Here is a 23,759-nt window from a genome sequence, read left to right on the forward strand (position 1 = left end):
CGTTCCTCGAGCTCATGTTGTCCCATATTCCCCTACCCTCCAAACGATAACGGACCGAACGGGCAACGAGCTATTACTCAGGCATGAAATAAAACGGTAACCATATCGCCATCCGTCCAACCGAACAAAACATGCCGAGGCGTAAATGAACAGGTTAATAAATTATATGAACATTCCGCTCGATTTCGCGATCCGCGGTTCTTCATATCGATATGAGACTCGCCGTGTGCAAGATGGAGTTCTGGCGAAACGGTGCCCCTGCGCCGCCGTGTGTAACATGCTAGTTCTCCGAATCGAGTCCGAAGAGATAGGCACCATAGGGATCGAACCCATTTTGGCGTGAAAAGCGATTGCCGGCTAAACTCGCCTCCCGGGGGCCAGGGTGGGAGATAAATTGTACCATCTGAAGAACCACCCGGCACTTTCCTTTCCACTCGCAAGTATCGCGATACGATAGGGATGGAGGCGCCTAGGCATCGTTGCCTTGGAGGCCCTCCTCACAAACACGATGGACTCTGGCAGGAAACTCTAGCCGGTGAAACAAAGTCCAACACCTGCAGTCTCGTTTGTCATTCCTGCGCGCTCCGCCCCTTACCAAACCACCCTTCCCCACTCAAGATTGGAATATAAGATTTATTCGTCGTTTGTGGAATCTCTGTCTGTTCGCTGACGTGCCGGTTTGTATCATCTTTGCAGTCGTTCTTTGTTTTTCCGACATGCAGTTCTGGATTTTCTCCGCTCGACCGGAATTCCTGCATTCAAAGTTATTTTGCCTCCGGAACCCCGGCCGAAGATGCTCCCCAGGATCCATAACTTACCCGGTCCCGGGTGCTCCAAACCGTCGGCCTCGCACCGCACGAAGGCTTCAGGCCCAACGTGGTGGAAGTGCCGTATAATTTATTTAGTGCGGCCGGGAAAAACCCGGGGAAAAACCGCCAAACCAGCAAACCCACAAACCACTATCCATCTTTTGCTCACTGCTCGGGACGTTTTCGAGAAGCCGCAGAGCGAAGAGACCGGGAGGGGTTGGAAGCGGATATAAATGGTTCAATGTGGGGGCCAGTTGCAGTTGCACGAACTTGTATGTGTGTGTGTGTGTCTTTGTTTTAGAATTTTTCTTATAGTTTCCCTTTTTTTCCTCGTCGGGTATATTTACTCCGCACATATTCTGATTCTGACGAATGGGCGCAGAGATGGCCCCCGTCCAAGATGGTAGAGGGTTGAGGGGGAGGAAGAGTGGGGGCAGTGACCAACCTGCTTTGCCTGCATGGTAACGAAGCGGTTGCAAACGAGCAAACTGCACGGCATCATCAGGGTCCTCGGAACCGATAAATTCTTGGCCATTTTCTTTCCGGAGCCGCCGTTGGCCAAGTTTTCTGCGGTGAACACAAGGACGAAGAGAGAGGGATGGGGGCACAAAGAGTTACCGAAGGCAAAAAAGACAAAAAGATGGCCCAGTGGTGGTTCCACAGGCCCTTCCCGGGGTCGTAGCAAGATGGCAGCTAAGAAGGCGCACGTCCTCCGGTTGGAAAACCGGACAACCCGGAAGTTGGAACAGATAAGACAAATATGGTGGCATCATTCGTTCGTTGCCTCGGAACCATCTCGGAAGGACATAATGGTGACCCTATGTATGCAGCCTCATACACACACATCTATGTCTGGGACACAATGCAGCCAATCATGCACAATCTGCGCGCCAAATTGCGCCACGAAGCGGCATCCTTTGGCATCGATGCAGTTTCCCGGTACCAATCAATTCAATTTGTTATCCCTCGTTAAATTTATTCCTCTCAATTTCAGCGCCATCCCCTGGGGAGGGGCGGGGGTTTGGCAAATTGAACGTGTATGACAAGCAGAATGGTAAAAGTGTCGTCCCTTTGGGGGGGGAGGTCTATTTTCTTCCCTTTGCTCCAGCCGACTGCGGAACTGGAAGGAAGAGTGTTGTGTTCGTGTGCAAAGTAAAGTGAGTGAGAGTTTTTTTTCTTTCCTCACGCTCAGTTTCCACGGCCCGATGGAAGCGTTTAAGCGATCGATGAAGTGGCCTGAAAATACGGCACTCCATCTTTTCCGTTTTTCCGATGCTGGGACGGAAGGTTTTCCACCGTACTCACCTGGAACGCACGCGGGCAGCTTCGTGGTCTCCCACTCGTCTGTCTCAATGTTGCAGCGGAGTTCGGCGAGCTGTGGCTCCTGCATCCGGTAGCCGGGTTTGCACGTGTAGTGTGCCGTCGAGTACTCCTCGTTGTCGTCCACCGTCAGCCGGGCGGACCCATGTGCAATTTCCGGCGGCTGCTCACAGTCCTCGTACGTGCTGCCAACGGCTGATCCTGAGTCCTCAAACCGGTTCGAAAACGGTGTGTTAACGGCCGCGTTGGAAACGAAACATATACATGGGAAAGAGAGAGAAAAAAGCACAAGTAAGCAAGCGTGTTAGGAAACATACTGACAACATCAACGGAATCGAATCGGATTATGTAATGGCAATGGCTAATCACAACCCACCACACCCACCATCGAGCCCACTCTCTCTCTTCCTCTGTCCCCGGGCCAGGTGATAACGATCATCGTGTACATCCAAACCGACCGCGAGGAAGGTTCCGGTTTCAACCGACCCGAGATTGAAAGCCGCTCCATGTATCGTTCCACCGGGGGCCGGACCGAGTCAGAGTCACATACCCGGCCGATTGATTGACATGCCGCAGGGCGCGCACATCAACTGACCGGGAGGAGTCAGCCCGGCACGTCAATGGTCGTCTCATCAGATCGTGTGTCAATCAAAAATCGATCGATCGCACGGTGCGTGTTTGCGTTTCGTCTCATCACGGCGTAATCGGTGTGTTTTGGATCGATCAGGCGGCCAAGCAGACGGTCCCAAATGGGAAATCACTGCGGGGGGTCTTTTACGACGCACAGTTTGGCCGATGGTGGTTCGAAAAGAGAAAATTCTTAAGCTCTAAATTGATCATTTCATAACTAGAAGTAAAAGTCATTTTATATTTGCAGGAACCGTTAAGATACAATTGAGCAAGCTTCAAACATCTGAAATTTTATACTTGAACATAAATTAATCCTCATATATTCTTCGTAGTAATATGTCGAAACCAAAGGATGGATGTTCTCTAGGTTTTCAGGAGAAATAAATCTGTCCTTCATGCTGCTTCCTGGCATCCCTTTGTGAAGCTCAAATCATCCCAAAACGTAATTTCCTTCACTGCGGACATCCAATCTCCGGTACCGGGGCCCGAGACGAACGAAGAACCATTGCCAGAACCACAAGAACTAATCGGAACACATTTCCCCGTTCCTTAAAGCACTCCGAAAGAATCCTCATCGATTGGAAAGCTCGTCATCTTTCCATTTGCGGGGTGAGTCGTAACGCTTCAACGACGAAAGTCGGTGAATTTATTTGCTTTATTATCGCACAACATCCTTTTCCACTCACTCATTCTGGACGATTAACTTCTCAACCCATCGGGGCGGTCCGTTATTAAACGATTATTTGTGTGTTTGCGTAACCGAAAACGCTATTTCCTGCTAACCTTTGACTCCCATCTCGAAACAGATCGAGAGCGCCAACTGCCGCCGCCTAACCATGGCGAACGCTTGACAGATGGCGCCGCAGCTCATTGTAACCGATACGCATGTACCTCCCTTAAATGGTGCGCTTATGTGTGTGTGTGTGTGTGTGTGTGTGTGTGTGTGTGTGTGTGCGTGTGTGGGAGGAAGAAATAAAGGGAAATTACCTCGTAAAAAAGACGAAACTGTTGGGGTTGGGGATGACAAATGAAATTAAAAGCCACCAGAAGCATGCCGTCGTCACCTTAAGATTGTGCGGCTGATAAAGCAATCCCTCGAGTAGATGTGAGCTGGTAAGCTACCCCCAAGTGCAAGCCACAGTATTTATCACCACAGCTTCCGGTTGGTGGTCGGAAGCTAAGAGACGATACACTCTTTCATTGAGAGACAACACATTTTGTTTAGAGTGTAGAAAACCAGAAGTAGCGCAGTGGTTTATGGTAGTAGGTACCGAAAACGGTTAACAAAAACAAAAACTTTGAGAAAATAATATTAAAAACTAACAATTGAACAAGGCAATAAATTAATACTAAACCATATCAAAACTCGGAAGTAGAGCAGTAGTTTATGGTAGTTAGTACCGAAAACGGCTAACAAAAACCGAAATGTTGAGAAAATAATACTAAAATCTAACAATTAAACAAGACAATAAAATAAAACTCAAACATATAAAAGTATTAAGCACAGCCAAATAATGCAATGAAAGCGAAAGACAAACAGGAAGAAATTCAATCTGAGAACGAATGAGTGAGACGAAAGTAAAACACCTTTTTTCGATATCGAGCAGAAGATAAACGGTGCAAGATATCACATTAGCTGTCATTGTCACAGTTATCTTCACCCGTCGCGTTCCCTGAAGAAATGGCGTCTAAGGTTCTTGGTCCGTCTCACTCAATCCTCCTTTTCCTCTTCAAAATGATCAAATTACCTCCACTCACTTCCCGCCAACAGACAACTAGAGCTCCTCCGACTATCGGGAAGTTTGAGAAAAAGAATGGTTTGTTACAAATTTCTGTGTGCTACTACTTCCTGTCACGACTTTCTTGAAGCTCTCGAGGTGGCGCTCGGGTGGGGAAAATTAAGATCCGAAGTGTGGTGCAGCTCATGGCAACCGGCGCAGGGCTGCCGAGATTTATGTTCACGCAATTGTGTGCTTGATTTCCGATCGTGTGATGAGAATCAACAGCATAAAACCACACGGAGGACAAAGAAAGCCAGTGGGAAGCGGAGAAACCGGTCGTGCAGCGATTCATCGGCATCGTGCTGCTAATAAAATTGAAATAAATTTTAATCCTCGCCGATGCGAGATGGAAACGTCCGAGCCGGAAGCTGTAATACCGGTAGCATAAAACACAACAAACGATCATTCCGGTATCGATGGGCAAACAGACATAAATCCTTTGGTCAAACATGAGTTTTCTCATTTGTGGTGGTCATCGGTAAGAAAATTAAATATCTTCTCCCGATGAACGTGTTATTATAGTAAAAGGAAACAAATTGAAACAAAATCTCACCCACCGGAAGCGGGAAGGTCGTGTTGATCTTGGCAAAAGTCTCAACATTGATGCACCGCAAATGGACATTTCACATTCGAGGCACGTACATCGCATTGATTCAATCACGCCCCAATGACGAAGGGAGGAAATGTAAAGAAATGTGGCACGATAAAAGGTTACAAAACGAATTATATCTTCATCAGTGTGGAATTGATCCTTTTCGATACATCGCAGCAAAATGGTTGACTGAACGTGTGGCAAAACATTCTTGCTGTTTGGTCAACGTGTACCTTTTCAATCGTAAAAACCCAAACTTTTAAATGTTTTGAAAACTCTTGTGAATTTTTTTAATAATTTGATTATTGATCACATGTGACATTCCATTTGTAATCGAATTTTATCGAAGAGTAATCAGTTACGAATGGAGGGTAAAAACAAATCAACAAACTGGTTTGTTCAACCTTATTACGTACACATATGAATTAACAAAAGCAAATAAGAAAATAAATAAGGAATTCCCCAATTAATATGTAGCTTCACAATAAATCGGAAAAACGATACAGTGTTTTTCATATCAAAGGAGGGGCTTCACTTGAAAGTTACGTTTTGATTTAATAGATACAATAACGACATATCTTAAGATGTTGATATTTCATCGATTTCCCCAAGTTGTATAAACCCTGTTGTACATCTTTGGTGCATACACCTTAACTAACGTGTAAAAGTTTGTTTTGTTTCTGTTAGTAAAACTGAGTTTGAATTGTAAAATTCAAACAAATCTTCATCAGCAAATACAGTGCGTAAACTTAATGTGTGGAAAGTTTCAGAATCGACAGTTCAGTATTGGTCGAGTTTTTAGTGTACAGAAAAGTCCATTCATAGAAAAGCCAAAATATATAATAGATAACATTTATTTTCATTACCTCAAAATGAACTCCTTTAGAAGGAATTTAGTACAATGAGGAGTTTGAATTAAGCATATTTTAGATTGAAAAAATCAAGACCGATTCAGCATTTGAATATCGGTACTAAATATTGAATTTTAAAATGGTTCCTTAAATCACTCAAATTTATTCGTTTTACCTGCTGCCCTAGTCGTGATGAATGAATAAACAAACACCAAACCAACACAGAGTACCATCACCAGTTTTTGTCCCTACGCCTGGAGCATTTATTTAGAACCAATGTTGTCCAATTCGTGCATGCCTCAAAACTGTCACAGCAGCTTCCCAGCGCCTTCCAAATGAGAACAAATTGCACTGACACAATTTATGCCCCATGTATGTTATTGCAAACCGGGCTGGCGGCGTTTCAGCTCGTAGGGTTTCGCTAACGAGACGTGCCACAGACAGGACCGTATAGCACTATCATAAATTCATTAGCAAATTTTCCGGCCTCATTTCTTATGCTCCCTTGTCCGGCACCGTGGGAGAGCTGACGTTCGCAAATGTAGGAGATCCCGGTCGGAATCTCGGAACACGGCCAACGTCTCATCCGCAGGGCAACAAATCTTACCGACCGTTGTGGTGACACCTTACAATCGATTCGTTTGAATAATTTCCAATGCACCGTACTATCGAAGTTGGCACACCGAATTTTCCCACATCACACAGACAACGGCATCGTCTGGGATCGATAAATAAAACATTGCCCTCTTGCTCAATCGTACGCGTCGCCGGACGTGTTGAGGTCGAGTCTGGAAAAATCCACCCAATTTTATGCCGACAACGGAAAGAAGCCCTTCTGGCCGAGAAAGTCGTGTTTCCAATCGGGATGGGCTACGAAAAACCCAAATCCAAATCCCCCCACAAATCCCTTTTTGGTCGATTGGGGCGATAAGGTGCGTCCCATTAGTCTTGACAAAAATCTCCAATGTCGCCCAACGTGCCGTGGGCCTGCGAGTCCCTTAGGGGCCCTTCTTCTCTCTGTTGCGTTTCGCCCTTATATGGACATTCGTCAAAGCCGATCTTCGAGCCTTCGGTTGGTGGGTGTGAATTCGGGGTGGCAGAGTGGAACGAAACAGCAAAACACCCCCAAATGTGGGCAACTTTTGCAATCAACGACACGAACGGCGACACGAACATTCGACATATTTGTTGGGAATTTGTTTGACCGAAGGGAACGCGAGCGAGGGCAGGGAGGCATTTAGTGGCCTCCGAACGGGGCGCTGTGAAAGATTAAAGGTGAAATGCGTGTCAGCTTTGGAGAGCAAATTCATGAGACACGATTTTCGAGTGTTTCGTCCGTCCGGGTCCGATCAATCCCTGCGCTCTGTTTTCCAGAAAAATCGCGCTAACCCGATCGAAACAATCCGGCGTGAGGTGTTAATGCACGTTCTATTGTGAACGTGCGCTTTCAAAGCGAATCCCAACTCATTCCCTTTCCGTGCCTGCATGGTCGAACTTTTGCACCAAACAATCATAAAACATCCATTAACTCCGCCAACGACAGCATCGGCATCGGGTGGCCATAACCAAACGAAGAAAAAAGTCCCTAGAAAATCAACAAATTTTCGACCATATGGTCCAATCTGGTGGCAAACTCGCTCTGGCATTCCTTTTGATAGACGACAACGACAGCAATAAAAAAAAAGATTGCACCCGTTCCTCTCGGTCGTGCAACGAGCTGACCAACGCGAGGAAACTTTTCTGACCTCATGAAAAATGATGTAGCGTCTTCCGGACAACGCTTGATCGGCTGGCGTGGTCTGTTAGCTTATCACTTTTTGCAACCGAAGATCAAACAACGAGGACAACGAGGTAAAGAGGAGCATTGGCGCAAAGTAGCGACGGTTGGTTTGCAAAATGGTTGCTAGTTTTTGTTGCCCGCTTTGACATACTAATGGAGGTGGCTCTTGACGAAAATCTATTAAAATCTCATTTAGCATCAATCAGCGTGAGCGTGGTGGTTGTTAAAGAGAAACTATAACTCCAGAGTGGAAATTAAAGTATCCAACTTTCGCGTTTTTAAATTAATTGAATAGAAAACGAATCGTTAATGGGGGTTACGAAAAGTTTTTACCATAATTTTCAAGTACATCCTTCATGTAATAGCATTCCGTATTTTAGTCAAAATCCAGGAACATTTGCAAATTCGATTTTTTTATATTATTAATTCGATCGTTCTCGACAATTTGGTTTTATTCAAAATATAGTTTCCTTTCAATTCACTAACAATCAAAATACCTTTACTTTTCTATTTAAACATGCATTTTGCAGATTTATGCAACTAACAGACAAGTTCTTTTTTTCTTATTTGATCAACTTACCCTAGAGAATGTCGTTCAGTTTTTTTTTTCATTTTTTTTCAGTTGAAATGCTCAGTAAATGCCCATATAATAGACAACTAAACAATTAATCAGCTTTCTTGTAATTTTGGAAACGCAAATCTTTTGGTACTGGTCAAATTGTCGTATTCTATAAGTTAACAAAGCTCATGTAAATATTTAAAAGCTTTTTCGTTCGTTGGGAAATTTCTTAATAGAATTACATACTAATAATAAAAACTCACGCAATTTTTACTGACATAAATTTGTTTATCCTTGATTGTTGCATGTAAGACTTTGTAAAAATAGAAATGTTAGCATATTTATGTAACACTTACAGTAAACGCCATTTTATTAAAATCTAAAATGGCGCATTCAGTCGTCCGAATTATATATTGTACGGAAGGTTATGAAAGCTACGTTACAATATTACAATTCTTAAAGTTTTAATATTGAAGTTATATTAATATTTTGTTTGAGTTTTTATCACGCAAAATAACTGCATCTTTTCTGCATTTCATAAAAGAGCTGGAAAACTCGCTGGATTGACTGTTAATAAATTTGAAATTTGATTGTTATGTTCGAATAAACCTTTTTTTTCCTGCGCTCTGATTTAAAAACCACAACACAAATTGCCGTATTTTGTTCTCGCTCCACAATGAGAACGAGAGAAAATCACATTACACCTCCACAGCGTTTCTTTATTGTGTTGAAACCCCAGTAAATTGCAGCGATATAAACCCAAATCTAATCACCGTGATCCTTCTCACCGCGAATCCAGGCAGCCGACTCGGGCCACAAAATAAGCGCAAAACTTCATCACTCACCAGCTCACGGCCCACAATGGAGGCGCATGGTCATCCTCGTCAATGGTAGCAAAAGTTGCGTTCATTACGTTCCCATTGCAGTGGTGTGTATGTGCGTTCATGGTCAGACGAGACGCTCTAATCGATTTATGGTTCAATTTGCTTCCCGGAAACAATTTTCTTTCCGATCCTTCCCGTCTGCATGTCTCGTCTTGCCCAACTGCTTCGGATAAAGCGTTTCCTGAAGAAAACGGGAAACCCGTCCAAAGCGATATTTGCTCTGGAATGGCTTCATTTAATATTTCTTCCAATTTACAGCCGTCCGGTTCCGTGGGTCTTAATCATTCTCCTTTAAAACCCACCCTCTCCCCCTACGGCCCGAGATGACGACCGGTTTTCGTTTATCCTGGTACTATTAAAGTGTTTTGAGATATTATTTGATTACCAGCGCTCCATTTGAGCAATTAAGAGTTTTCATCAAAATTAAATTTCCACAAGTTTACACATTCCAGAAGAATCTACATGAATGTTTTATCTACATTGTTGTTAGCATTCCAGCCAAACACATGCCATGAGAATGTTAACCAGTAATACTCAATCCATACGCTGTATTACGCTTATGTGTGTAGACATATCAAAATTTGTCTTTTAATGCCCTAGAGAACACATATAAAAATATTATTGATTCAACTAATAATTGTTAATTCCAATAACAAATATATTATACGGAAAGCTCTTTACTTTGTTACTTATTTATTACAATTAATTTTATCAATAACCGCGTGTAAATATAAAGACAAGGGTCGTCCGCGATCTTCCTCACGGCTATAACGAGTTGCTTATTTACGTGTAAATAAAATTATCTGCATGTACTCGATTGATTGGATATCAATTTATTTATTTTGTGTGTAATAATTATTATCGTTTGAAACAAAAGCAAGTATTACTGATGGTTGGCGATTCACACGTAAGATATTTTCATGCTAGGGATGAGTTGTACATAGATTTATTTAAAATTTGAAATTTATTAGAATAAATTTTGAGAATGATGAGATGAATAGATTCGTTTATTTCGTTCTTAAAATGACCACAATTCAGGGAATGGTGAATTAAAGATGGTTTAGAATCTCTGCTTTACAGTGTCATCTCAATCAGACGACGTAGACGACTTGCATAAAAGCGATAATAGAGAGTTAATTTCTTACACTGCCTTGTGTCCATCTCCATTAATACACTTTGTATTTCAAACCTCTTCGGCTGGCAATTTTCCCTACTGTTCCGACATGGTCTGCATCTCATTCAGCTGATTGTGTGCCATTATCACCTCAAAGCCAAGCTGGCAGCGACGGTAAATTAAATTACTCCTGGATTAAGTGGAATGAAAGCGTTCATCCAGCCGTCCATCGCGTCGTCGGCGTTCTTTTCCTGCAGGTAATCCAACAATCCGCACCAACATTCCATTCTCCAGCCTGCATGAGCGAGGTGAAGACGTTCAAACCCGATGGTCAAAGGATAATCTTTGCACCCTCAGGTGATTAAGCCACCTTAGCTTCCATCGCCGTTGAGGAAGTGCTGCCGGGGTGAGTCAGGATGGAGATGATAATATTTGTGTTTGTATCGCGCCCCGTCGTAGATCGTCTTCTTGAGCTTGTGTTGCGTAAGACGCTCGCCCTTGATGCTTTTCCACAAGGTGATGTTGCAAAATCGGGTTTAAAGCATCTTAAAGATGTATTGAAAGGAAACAAAAATAACAAGTTGTTCCTTAACACATCAAGCGATTTACTAAGACAGCCCAAAGTCAATAAGACCTCGTCAACCAAACCAACATTGAATTATGCGAGAAAGATATTTTTCCAAACATAGAACCGTTGATTGATTGACAGAGCGGTAAAAGAAATTCAAAAGTAGGATGATTTCTCGTTCAATTCGAATTGTTTTCCACCGTAGAGAGGTTTCCTTTTCCTTTCCACGAATAAATACATTTCAAAAATGGTACTTTATCTTTTTGCTGTTTTTTTTCTCATCCAAACAAAAATTGAAGGACATTTGAAAAAGGCAAAAACCTCATCAGCTCAACAATTGTTTCCCCAAACGGTTCGCCATCCCCAAAACCAGTATGCCCCGGGGGCGTTCTTTCCATGCGCATTATCTCTTTAAATGTACCGGCAAGAGACGGGACGACCGAAGCTACATGAGCAATCGATGGAAAGTCAATGCTTGCCGACCTCAGCCCCGCACCGGGTTCGCCCGTCGCCCCGGGACCATCGTCAAAGTTACCAAAATAAACGATCCCATCAACATCCGAAGATATTGTCATTCGTTTCGGTTTCGATTCGTTACGTCCGTATCATGAATTTCATCATCTCATACCAATGCGACTGCAGAGAAGAAAGAAAGTGAAAGATACCCACACCAAACAAACTCGTGAGGGTCGAACTTCGGGAAGGTTATTTTTTGTCCCGTCCTGACTTAAGAATGAAATCACGACGGCCCTTTCCCGTCGAACCGAAGGCAAGCTGCATGTTGGTCCCGCTTGGGTAGCGTTGGAGAAATCATACACTTTGCGAGCGGCGCAGAGCAGCCTTCCGCAACGAAAGCATCGTCCCATTCGGTAGCCCGAACTCTTTTCAGCTTACGAAATACCAACACGCCCTCTACGACGGGGGAGAGGAGTTTGAGAAAAGTTCACACAGTGGGCGAAATGGATCGGCTTAATTTGTCAAATGGCGCGCGGATGAGGTAATAAATTGTTTGGGGTTGAGTGTGTTTTATTTTCCCGACACCTTCTCGTGCCACATATCACTAGATCAATTCGGGCACGCGGGATTTCATGCAGAAGTGGGAAGAAAAATAAGGAAGAAAACATATTTATCATACATACGTTAGTGAGAGTCAGGAAGATAATAGGGACTAGATATAATATGCATTATTGATTCTTAGTGCGTTTGAGTGATTAGCTAAATTAGATTTATTTTAAAAAAGCATTTAGAAGCTTCAAAATAAATACTCGACTGCATTGCACAAAAACTTTATTGCTTAACTCATGCTGATTGATAGTTTTATTGCTACAAATTAATTAAAGCAGAATAAATAACGGCAATTTTATGGGATGTGAGGTGATTGGAATAAGTCTTCCCTTCTTGGAACCAACAATTGAAATCCAACATTAAACGTTTTTAATTTTTTTGTTTTCAAACAGAATATGTTTGTCTAAATTATACTTAAAACAAATTATTTCTATTAGGTTCATCAGCTAAACGTAAACATGCCCGTTAAAATTCCCTTTCAATCGAGAAAAGATAAGTAAGATTATTTTAATATTTTCTGGAATCCAAATTGATTTAATAAGTGATTTGGATGATAACTGCAAACATGTAAATACTCCTGGGACATACGATTCAGAAAATGTGACAATGAAGTTAGAGTGAAATTATGTGTGTGTTACAAAGGAACAAAACATGTTTTGATTTGACAACATATGATACATATGATTATTCATCATATGATATATATATGACATTATATATATTGATCTCACCATAAACTAAATAATAGTTCATCAACAAATTTATCAAACCACTTTTTGCAAAACATTTTCTTCCCTTCTTTCCCAACCTTGAAACTGCGCTATACTAAAAACGACCTGTTTGCCAACAGTTGGAAAGGCCAAAATTCGAACGAATCCAACAAGAAACCACCAGTTGACTTTTGCTATCTCGTTCGCAGCCAAAAGCCAATAGAATCGACGGGGTTGCTGAAAGCGCCGGTTTGTTTTTCCTTTTCATTTATTATTATTTTTTTTTTGTGGGCCCCAATACCCAAATATACAGACGAAAAATCGCACCAACCGAGGCACGAACGCACACGTACGTGAAAACTCATTTCGGATTCCATGGTCGCCATGGTGCATCTCTTTTCATTTCCACTGCAAACCCCCAACGGCGTAATGGTGTCCTGTCCTAGTGTCACTGTGGGTGAGCAATAGAGTGGGCCTCCCTCGTTCGCCTTGTTCCTACTTCAACAATCCTACACCTTTTACTCCTCGCGTACCAAAATGGGCATATCATTTCGGGCGAACCGCCCCGCAGCGAGCGCCACCAGCGCCAGAGAAACAGGAAAAAAAACTCGATACATATTTCGGCCCGGTTGCAATAGTTGTCGCGACCAGGGGGAGGGGGGATGGAGTGTGACACGTTTGGTGGCGCGATTTTTATTAGCCCCTACCGCACATTAGCTCGCACCGGGGGAGGCATAGCATCGTCACTATCAGTGGTCGGTATGCTGTCGGGCGCAGCATAATTTCACGCTGCGTGTCGCGACGGCAGGGAAGCGTACGGATTACTTTCGGTGCGCAGCATCCCAAACGGCGCCCCATGCACGCACTCCCACGCAACCCCAAACACCGGCCACGACCAGCAGCAGCATGGGCAGCAGCATGGGCAGCGTGAGCAGCAACATCGGCACCGGCAGGCACCAAGGCAAACAAATGCTCACGGTTTTCGGGACCGGCTGACTGACTGACAATCGAACGCGTCGCATTTCTAGCAATGTATTTCTTTTATCTCACCGTTTTTGCTTCCCTGTCCTTTTCTTTGCGCCCTTTCCCCCGATGCAGCTACGTCCATTTGCCACCGAACTGTGGCAGATCGGAGCGGACTCGTGACTTTTATGCTGCCCTATGGGGTGGGTGTAAGTAAGTGTGGGTGGCATTACAGACGAGACGGGGTGCACGGGAAGTTGACGATCATCTTACCAGCGTTCGTGATTTGTTTGCCGTCAGTTTTTTTCTTCTCTCCTTTCGTTCTGCTCTTTCACTCCCTGTCATGTTGTTTATGTTGCTGCTGCTGCTGGTGTGGCTTTTGCTACTGCCACTAATGCTTTAGTGCAGGCATTATTGTTTCTTTGCCTTGCGGAAGGCAGTTTTTTTCTTTTAGTGTATCTTTTTCTCTACCGTACCGTACAAGACTCCACTTGCTGCTTTGACACGAGAGCAATCGATCGTGTGTCTTTTGACCAGCAAACAAATTGGGTTTTGACTGGTAGGTGGTATTGGTCTTTGTTGATGATTATTTGCTCCGTCTTCGGAAATGGGGATATTAAAATGCGATTTTTCCTTTATGGTGAATAAGCGTGACCCTCAATAATAAATAGCCAATGAAAGACTAAAATAACTCTCAGTGTACACAACATTGATAATTGTCACAAACTAGTATAATTATTCTATAAACATGAAGGTTTTTCAATAAATGATAATCACACAAAAAAAATTTATTTAATAATATATAAATAAATAAATAAGCAATAGTAAGCAAAACTACATAAAATGTACAGTATCGGAGATCTGTTTTCTGTGTATTAGTAACCAGTTGATTCATAGTCATATTTTGAAAATCCTAGCATGCTTGGATTAGAATCATATCAGAATCAATCAAGGTTTGCAAACTATTTTTGTAAGTTTTGATGATTCGATACAATTTTGTTCATTTACGAGAAGATCAAACCTTCAGATTTTGTTTACGAATGATTTTTAACAATTTGTTTTAGGCTCATAATGTGATGTGATAAATATAGTATTTGCAGAGCACCTCAATGTGCGGCATATTAAAAGCATAGATGTTGAAGACATGTTCTTTGATTTGATTTGGCTTTAACATAATGGGGGGGTAATAAATCACACACATTTTGTATTATGAGCAATTGAATATAGTATTTACTAACTCAAACTTTATGAATAGTATAACATAACAACAATCTATTGTTCCCAGAGATAGGTCCTTTTATTTGAGGTCATAAGGCAATTGATTGGTTGAAATAAATACTATCATCATCACTGTGAATGTGAAGGTTTTGTGGCAATTTTATAAGTTATTCTCAGTATGCACTTTTCAGACAAAAAAATACTACCAACATAGCAACTCCAATACATTTTAATAATAACATACACCAGTAATGCCAGCAAACCACCAAAAAAACCAAAGTGTCATAGTATTACGATACTTGTCAAATGGAACAAAAATTTTTGTTCGCCGACTTTACACACAAAACACGCAATGTAACAAACTCCTGCAGGAGTGAAAAAAAATCCGCTTTACATGCTCAATTAACCTACCCGAATTGCTTCCCGTTTGGCAAAGTAATGAACGGTAAGAGTGTGTAAAACTACCATCACGTACGAAGGACTCCAGCGTCAACCTGTCGATCAGGGCGGGGGAAATGATACGAAAGGACGCAGCGGTTGCATAAATTCAGCATTGTGACAAAACTGAAAAGCTTGCTCTGAACGAATTATTAATTTCGGCCCTTTTTCCATCTCTCCCTTTTAACTGATTCTACGACACGAAACGCAAGTGCTTCCGATTTTAGTGACGTTCCGAGGGTTTTCCACCGATTTTGTCTTGTTTCCTCGCAGTACTCGTCCCAACCAGTGGTTCCACACTCGCGGCTGCATAATCTAGCAATTTTCCACCATTCACCGTTTGCGATACGCGCTCCGAACACGAGCACGGAGCTGTAGGCGAGGAAGGCATGTTTGTATTTCGGCTGTCAGCTTTGTCGGAGTGGAAGGATTTCCTTTTCGTTTTTCTCCACTTAGAAACATACAACAATCCCTCACCGTCGGCCGCTTGCTGCACGGCGACTTCCGTACCGGGGGTTTTGTTTTTAATCCTCATAAATGATCCCGTTTTAAGCACGACCGGCGAACAAAAGCTTTTCTTCCCCCACCAGCGCCAGCAGTTTTCCACGCGTTGCCCATGCAGGTATGCCATCCAGAAGGATGGAAAATTGTTCAGCTAGATTTCATGTTCTCCTAACCATCGCTACCCGGTCATCCTTACTTCCTTCCGGCACCCGTCGCGGGTCTATTCTGGCCCGGAAAAACAAGTTTTACATGTGAAACAACCGTTCACGAGCCCGGAAAGCTTGCCCAGTAGTTTTACTAATTGAGGTACCGGGTGGTCACGCGGCGAAGGTAGGACATGAATAAGTCATAAGCCTTCATAGACCAGAAAGATCGCTTTTAATTGCCCTCTCCTGGCCGACCTTTGGCGTCCGTGTTAGCGGGCTGAATGAAAGTAACCGAAATATTACCGCACGCTTCGATGACGAAAGAGAGAAGGCTCCGGGGAAAAGGAGGCCCGAATGGCAAGTAAAAAGAAAAAATTGGAACTGTCAAAAAGGAAAACTGAGACATGACTTAACAAAAAACAACAGATAGTTGAACGCAACGAGCCGTCGGCCGAGAGTGTCCCTCGAGCATCATCTTTCCCGGCCGTGGCTAAAACCGCGGAAAATGGAATGAAGAATCACATAAATGGAGAATCAACTCTGGATGAAGTTTCGTCCGGGCTCGGGTTTTTTGTCCGCCGCGAACTACGTACTTTGTTGGTGGGGGGGGGGGGGGGGAAGCTTTCAGTGTACCATTCGTTGCTTGCACTTCCGTCGAGGCGAACCGTTTATGGCTTATGCCGAGGAACGAACGCCCGCCGGAGGATCAACTGCCAGAGTACGAGGGAAAACAAAAACGGACGCTGCTTATTCGCAGTCGCCTGTCTGGAAGGCGTTTTCCGTGACTCTTGAGTCTTTCCGGCCTCCGACCGGACAACGTCAACAACAAAGAAGCATCCGTCTGTTGTAGTTTGTTTCCGGTTGCGGTGGCTTTTTCCACCGCACACCCGCTGATGGTGGCCATCATTTTCACCTCATGCTACGGTTCTACCTTGTTTTTCTAGCTTCCTGCCACGATGGCAGCCCATCTTCTGCACATCGCTTCATAAACCAACATATTGTGCTAACGCTCGGTCGAGAGGAACGGAGTTGTTTAGCGGCCGGAAAACACCGGACCAAGCTTTCCACCGGCTTGCCCGTTTGCCCGAAGAGGAACACCATTTTTCAGCGGATAAACCCCTATTTATTATATGTAAATTAAAACCACATTTAATTGCCACCCGATGGGGTTGGGTTAGTAGATGAAAATGCATCCTAATGAGTTTCCCCCATACAGGAACCTTCGGTCCACTCGGGCTGTCCGCACAGTGGAAAACAACGGGAATTGAGCTGCACAAGGGTTTGTTGCTAGGCCACATATACACGGTTCCTTCTCGGGTTTACCGAGTTGCTATTTTTTATTGTTTGACCCCTGGAAAAGCAACTAAAGCAAGCGCTTCAAGTTTTCCATGCCGTCCGGAAATCCGGCCCGGGTTGCCAACAACCGTACCGGTTACTATTTATCACGCCGTAGAGCATGTATTTCATTTTAGTTTCAACCGGTCGTTTTTGCTTCCATTTCCGATGGTAGAAGGGGAAGAAGAGCTAGGAAGAGTTTTCTTCAAGCCTTGCTCTGCTTTCTTACGAGGTCAATTAAGTTAGTCGGTATGAACTTTTACACTGTGGCAATAATTTTTTTTAAGTATTAGGTACTATTTGCAATACTAGTCATGTTAACGTTCGAGGAAATTCCAATCATGGAAAACTACAACCTCAAACTAGTAAAAAGAGTTGAAGTTTTCCTGAAAACTATGTCCAAACATAAACTGCAAATCAAATAATATAAGTAAAAGAAGGAATAAAAAATCCTAATTGATTGAAGAATGCCAAACCACTTATATCATAATACTCAAATGTATTGATTTGAGTAAGCCTTTAAATTAAATTCAATTTATAATTTTTCTCATCATTCTTGAGATTTTTGATAAAGTTTTTCTTACGAATATTTTATGCCTTGGCCTCTTGATTTTATTTATTATAAGGATATCAAACTCATTCATAAATTACACGAACAAATAATTTGCACATAACAAACAATTGAGCTAGTTGTTCTATCAACGCTTCCTTTTTTCGTGTGAATGCAAATGTTATCTAGTTTATTAATTAGTTTTAATGATCTTCATCAAACCCAGTATAAAATAATGATATTCCACAATTCAAGAATGAGTTTTAATGCATAAAGGTACATATATGGCTTGGTGTGTGGGAATCATTCAAGTTCTTTAATGAATATCTATAATGCAAATGAAGAGATATGATATTTTGTAGAAAATTATAATTTACTGCTTATTTAGTAAGAAACTTCAAAGCAAAAGGATCTGTTAGGAGCATAGCTCCCATAAACCTGATCGTGCGCACAGAAGCAAATGAAATAACATTAAAAATAAATTCACATTCCACTCCTGGTCAGCACAGACCATTGATAAACGAGTGTCGTTATGAAAAATTATACTCTAAGCTGGAGATAATTTTAATTTGAAAATAAAAACACGCAAAATAAATGACCCCCAAACCACTTTAATATATCTTCATCAATTGCAGCCATGGCCCAACGCCAAAGGGCATTTCCATTCTCGGTGTATGTGAGTGTGTTGGGTTTGTTTTTCTTCTTTTAAGTAATTTTCATTTCCAATTTGCAGTAAACCTTAGACCGGCAGTGCCGGCCCCGCGATGTGTTTTCAACATATAAAAAGCTTAAACTACCAAAACAAAAAATCCGCCGAAAACTCGAGAAGAGAGGAAAAAATCCCCCGAAGAAGGTGTAGAAGAAATCCCAGGTGTTTGTGCGTGTTAGCTCTCGAAAACAAAATGGTGCCTCATAAATTACCACCGAAGAGATAAAACTTCAACTTGAGCGGCCGTAAACTGAGCCGTGTGCCTCGAATGAAAAGCGGCAGACTCTACCGTTGCCACGCTGCTGACCGAAGGAATTAAGATTTGTCGAATCGCCAGGATCTTCCAGGTCGGGCTGGCTGGCCAACCTTTAATTCTCGGAGGCAAAACGGAAAAACCAACGAACACCCATATCCGGACGGCGCCCTTGTTGGACGCTCAGTTTAATGGTCCGCAATGTATCTTCATCATTTGCGAGATTTTCACTTTCGGCTGCGAAAATCCCCCAAGTAAACGCTCCGACTTCCCGATTACCTTAACTGCCAATTTGTTAAAGTTTATTTCCCTTTTCTTATCTGTTCCACCCTCCCCCACGCAGGGTTGTTTCCTTGCGTCAGCAATTACACCGTATGATTGCCCGGTGTGGGTAATCGTTTAAATTCCGTTGCTTCACGGTCCCTTTGTTTAGTTGTTTAAATATTAGGACACACATCTTACGGTCGTATGAATTCCCAAGACATGCGATACATTTTATGCCCTTCTGCTTTTTCTTCGTGTATTTTCATTTCCACTTCGGCTGTAGTGTAATAAAACTACTGCCTGAGGGAAGGAAAATATGGTCATACTACAGCGCCGGCATCCTTACGTTCTTGGAAAAACTTCTTTTTCCTACCAGCAATCCCTTTCCACACGCAAGCGATGACCCTCCGTTTGTGGTAGTGTCCAATGGCAAGCCACCGGACCATTGAACGGTTGACCTAAAGAAAATATTATCGTTTCCCGATCGGTGGACAAAAGGTCGGGGATACCGGTCGGTGGGGGAGTGGTTTTTCATCGGACATTGCTTCCTCTCCCTCCCCTTCCCTGTGGGGCCAATATAATATATTGAATTCTTGTCGCAAGCTTTTCTCAGTATCATTTCCTACGGCTTTGCGAGCCATCAACCACTCGAGCCGATTTTCCGTCTCCCCTAGTTCCAAGAAGTGCACTCACCTAACCGATAAAGTACATGAGTGGGCGGAGGTGGAAAAGAAAATGTAAAGAGGATCGAAAATTTCATCCTTGCACACGCCACTCAGAGCGGGTCCATCGATGAAAAATGACTTTCTACCGCGTGGCGAGGCCGGAAAGTAGGGCTTTTCTGGAGTTTTCTTCCCTCCGTTGAGTAGCGATGACACATAATGGACGGCACCCAACAAGGAAAGAACGATCGTCGGATCCTTGCTAGTTCTGATCGTTCGATTTTTCCAAGGAAAATAGCCCAATGTACAACCGGCAGCAAGTGAGCCATAAACCCTTACAGGCGCGTAAGAATGAATTTAGAATGTGCTATCTTTATTATTATGACTTCGTTTTTATTTTAATGGTTAAATATTTAGCCTCTTTTTTTAGCTATAAAGTCTTTTCCACAATTATTGCAACTCTACGTATACAAAAATGAAAAACATAAAAGCATCGCTTTTGATAATTTTAAAATTGTTAAAAGCATCTATTATTGCGAAATACGCATGACATGTTTGTGATAATAACACATATTAGAAAATATATCGCGAGAAAAAACTACTATACGATGCAACTTTTAAAATAAAAGATACATTTTGAAAGTGGAAAAAACAAAATGAAATCAAGGTTGAAAAGTTAACCTTAGAATCAAAATAATATCCGAAAAAGCATAGAAGAAACTTTTAAAAATTAAAATTTTTTTAAAAATTACAAATCACAACGGTAAAACAAACTAATCATAATCACAGAGGAAAACTACTTGTGAACCCTGTTTAATTTAAGTAAACTGTACTATGTAAATGATAACTGTAAGAACGACAAATATTTCATAATAGTAAAATTAAAATAGAATGCGCAGCAATCATTTCATTACTTATCAGTTTTGAATACGTCCCCAAAAACTGTGATAATGTAAATAATTGTTATGACATAATGGTGTTTTTGTTCAAATGCCACATGGTGCTTTAAAGGTTTGAAAAAACTCTACTCAGTTGTAGTGTCACAGCAATAGAAAAAAAAGGTTTCTTTAAAGTAAACGTCAGAGCCGACCACTTACCAGCGCTCTCGGGACAAGTATCGGTCATTTGGTCCCCGAGTCGGGGAACCGACAGAATCTACACGGAACAAGCAAAAACCACGCGCTCCATTTCGGAAAAGGTCGCATCGGGTACAACCGGAACGTTGGAAAAGCATTTTACAAAATTAACCATTATTGTTACTGTATAGAGAAGATACCGATCGGAAGGCAAACACACGAGGTACGCGCGGTTGAGGGGACGTTTACTTTAGAGGAACATTTTCTTCTTCAGCTTTTTTTTCCTACTACGCAGAGATCGAAAAGCGGCTAATGTTGCACGAGTAGGGCAATTTGTTCGTCCATTGTTGGAGCGGTTTTCATCAGATGATTTGATTTTGTCTCTCCGGTCGTCGTGCTGCACGACGTACTGTTAGGGAGCTGAGAACATTTTATGACTGCAATCGAACGCTGCCACTTCTGCCCAGCCCGACGTGGCACACAGCGTGGAGCGTGCTCGAATTTTCTGCCCCTCGTTGGGCGCAGAAAGGTGTTTAAAATAATCGAACATCATGAATTTTAACGTCAATGAAAAGCGAAGTACAAATTAAAAATCATTTACGAGTCCTTCGGCTGCAGCACGCCGAAAGCGATTGTGAGTCGACGCTCGTCTCCAATAAGTACAGGAATAAATTTTATATTCCTTTCTATCGAAACGGAAAACCCAAAGAAACGACCAACAGGTGTCGAAAGGACCTTCGAGCACATTCCAACCGTATTCCCTACCGGCTTCCTGCTAGTCAGCTTACGATTCCAATTAACATAATTGAAACTTCGATTAATGACCGAGCCGAAGAGGTGGAGTTTTCCACAGCCATCACACCTCACCATTCCATTGGACGCACGTAAATGTCAATCAACTCGCCCGCCGAGATCGTAATGGAAGCTCAATAAACCGTTTCAGTTCGTTACTACATTTTGCTCTCGATGTTTTTGTTGTAATTGGCACCACGCTCTTGGCTGAAGAATTTTCCCTTTTTCCCATTTTCCCTACCGAAGCACAAAAGCGGGATGCTTTAATTAGGTTCCTTAAGAGCAAACAAGTGAGAAAACGTGGCCACAGGGCGTCCACCACAACACTCCTCCCGAACTCGTTCGCTTTTCCTGTCCCACCTTCATCACTCTTTTTCCCACCCACTCTTCACCACTTCACCCCACGAACTCTGACCAACGACACGAGATAATTACTTTCTCTGCGCCGCTGCTGCTGCTGCTGCACGGAATTTACGAGCACATCGAGGAAAAACGAGCTCACAACCACCATATCGCCGCCAGCAGCTGCATTTTGTTCGAAAGAAAAATCTCCCCCCACCCCGTTCCTAATAGTTCCCACCGTTTCTGCCCCGTCGACGTAAACGATAATGGTGCACTAATAGTCAATTTTCACTGCATCGCGCCGTGCAAGGGAAAACCCCTCGAGCGGTCGAGCGTCTCGAAAAATCGCCATCTCATCGTGTACTTACCGACTATCGATAAAACAACACCGGCAAAAATGATGACCGCCAACCGGCGGCAGTTAAATGGCTGCAGCATCCCGGTTCGTCTTCGCGATCCTTCTTCGTCGGAAGCCATTTCCCGGGGCGGGATGGATTGCTGGATTTTCGTTTTCAACTTTTTTCTACCACTGCTCCAAAACAACAAAACCAACCTTTCGCGAAACCGAATGGAAATTCATCCGAAATGGATCGTTTTAGAACTAAACGGGACGTTCACTTAAAGGAAAGTTTTCCCGTAAGGCGAAAACATAGGAAAGTAAAACGATTCTACTCTCGGTTTGGGGAAATTGTTTTGGACCGCGCGTTACAATTTCTGGAGTTGTGTTATCTTCTCAAAGAGAACTAAAAACCTCTAGCGCTTACAATTTTCGATGAAAACTGTTTTAATTATTGACATTCCACCAAACGGTAAACGAGAACTACTTTGATTTTCTTTTGGTCAAAAGCAAACGGTTGTTCCCTTTCAGTGGTAACTGGATGAGGCGTAACGACGAGTCGGCTTTAGCTTCACTTCTTGGAACTCCTAGTCAAAGAATGAACCTTCCGGTCGATGCAGCACTTTGCGGAATGTTAATGAGATTTACGAGCCGTGGCGTGGAATTGTGCCGATCTGCGAATTCAATCAAATCTGCGGTTTTGAAGTGGAATTTTCCTCCTAACTCCGTCAGCTGATGAGAGCAGCAGATGTGGAGCCCGCTAGTTTACAGACGAAGCCGGTGCGCTGTGCACTTGCTTGCAAAATCAATCTGCAGGCGATGACTATTAGCACAACCCCTCTTGCACTGTGTCACTTTTCGATTCTAATCACATTTCACCAGGCACACACAGTCACGCACTAAGGGAAGCACAATCACCACAACGAGACACTGAACGTTGGTGCAGGACACGAACACGCGAACCGATCACGATCACGCACCGCTGACGACTGGCTTCAGTTCAAGCCGGATCGGCACATTTGTATACTTTTCCCTGGCGTTCCGAAGCGTCCGCACTGGTTGACATCGATGTCTGCAGCTGCTCGCCATCCTCCGCCGGCGGCGCACGATGAAGATCACTGCGGGAGCAAAAACCGCCGGGATCAACTCCGAGGATCAGCCGCGCGCTGTCTGATCTCTTTCGCTCGCTCCGAGGCGGTGGGCGCACGGGGTGTTTTGTCGTGGGCGGTCGGATCCCACACGTCCGAAGACCGAGCCAAAGCTAGATAAAATAGAAGAAGAGAAGAAAAATACAAAACCCTCCGCCGGCACGCACTCGCCAACCGATTCCGACTCCGATCGCGACACCTGGCTCGCTCAGGGTGGTGTCGGAGCGTTCGAGCTCCAATTACTCCAATTCGATCGGTGATCGCACCGTTTGATCCACCGGGGCGTTTTCTTTTAACCCCGCGAGATATTCTCAACATCTCATTTCATTTTCTTCTACGACCTCAGGTCACGCCGGATC

At 43.2% G+C, this 23,759-nt stretch overlaps 1 protein-coding gene across 1 annotated transcript in view; it reads right to left on the reverse strand.

Annotated features, from left to right (window-relative positions):
• The window catches only part of LOC131264732 (uncharacterized), a 95,404-nt gene that overhangs the window by 63,754 nt on the left and 7,891 nt on the right, over positions 1-23,759 (reverse strand). Inside the window, exons 2-3 of the mRNA XM_058267002.1 lie at positions 4,265-4,312; positions 2,115-2,337 (exon numbers count right to left, since the gene is read on the reverse strand). Of these exons, the coding sequence (XP_058122985.1) occupies positions 2,115-2,337; positions 4,265-4,312 (271 nt within the window). The remainder of the gene's footprint in view (positions 1-2,114; positions 2,338-4,264; positions 4,313-23,759) is intronic.

Source organism: Anopheles coustani, chromosome 2 (genome assembly GCF_943734705.1).
Source record: "Anopheles coustani chromosome 2, idAnoCousDA_361_x.2, whole genome shotgun sequence".
NCBI lineage: Eukaryota > Metazoa > Arthropoda > Insecta > Diptera > Culicidae > Anopheles > Anopheles coustani.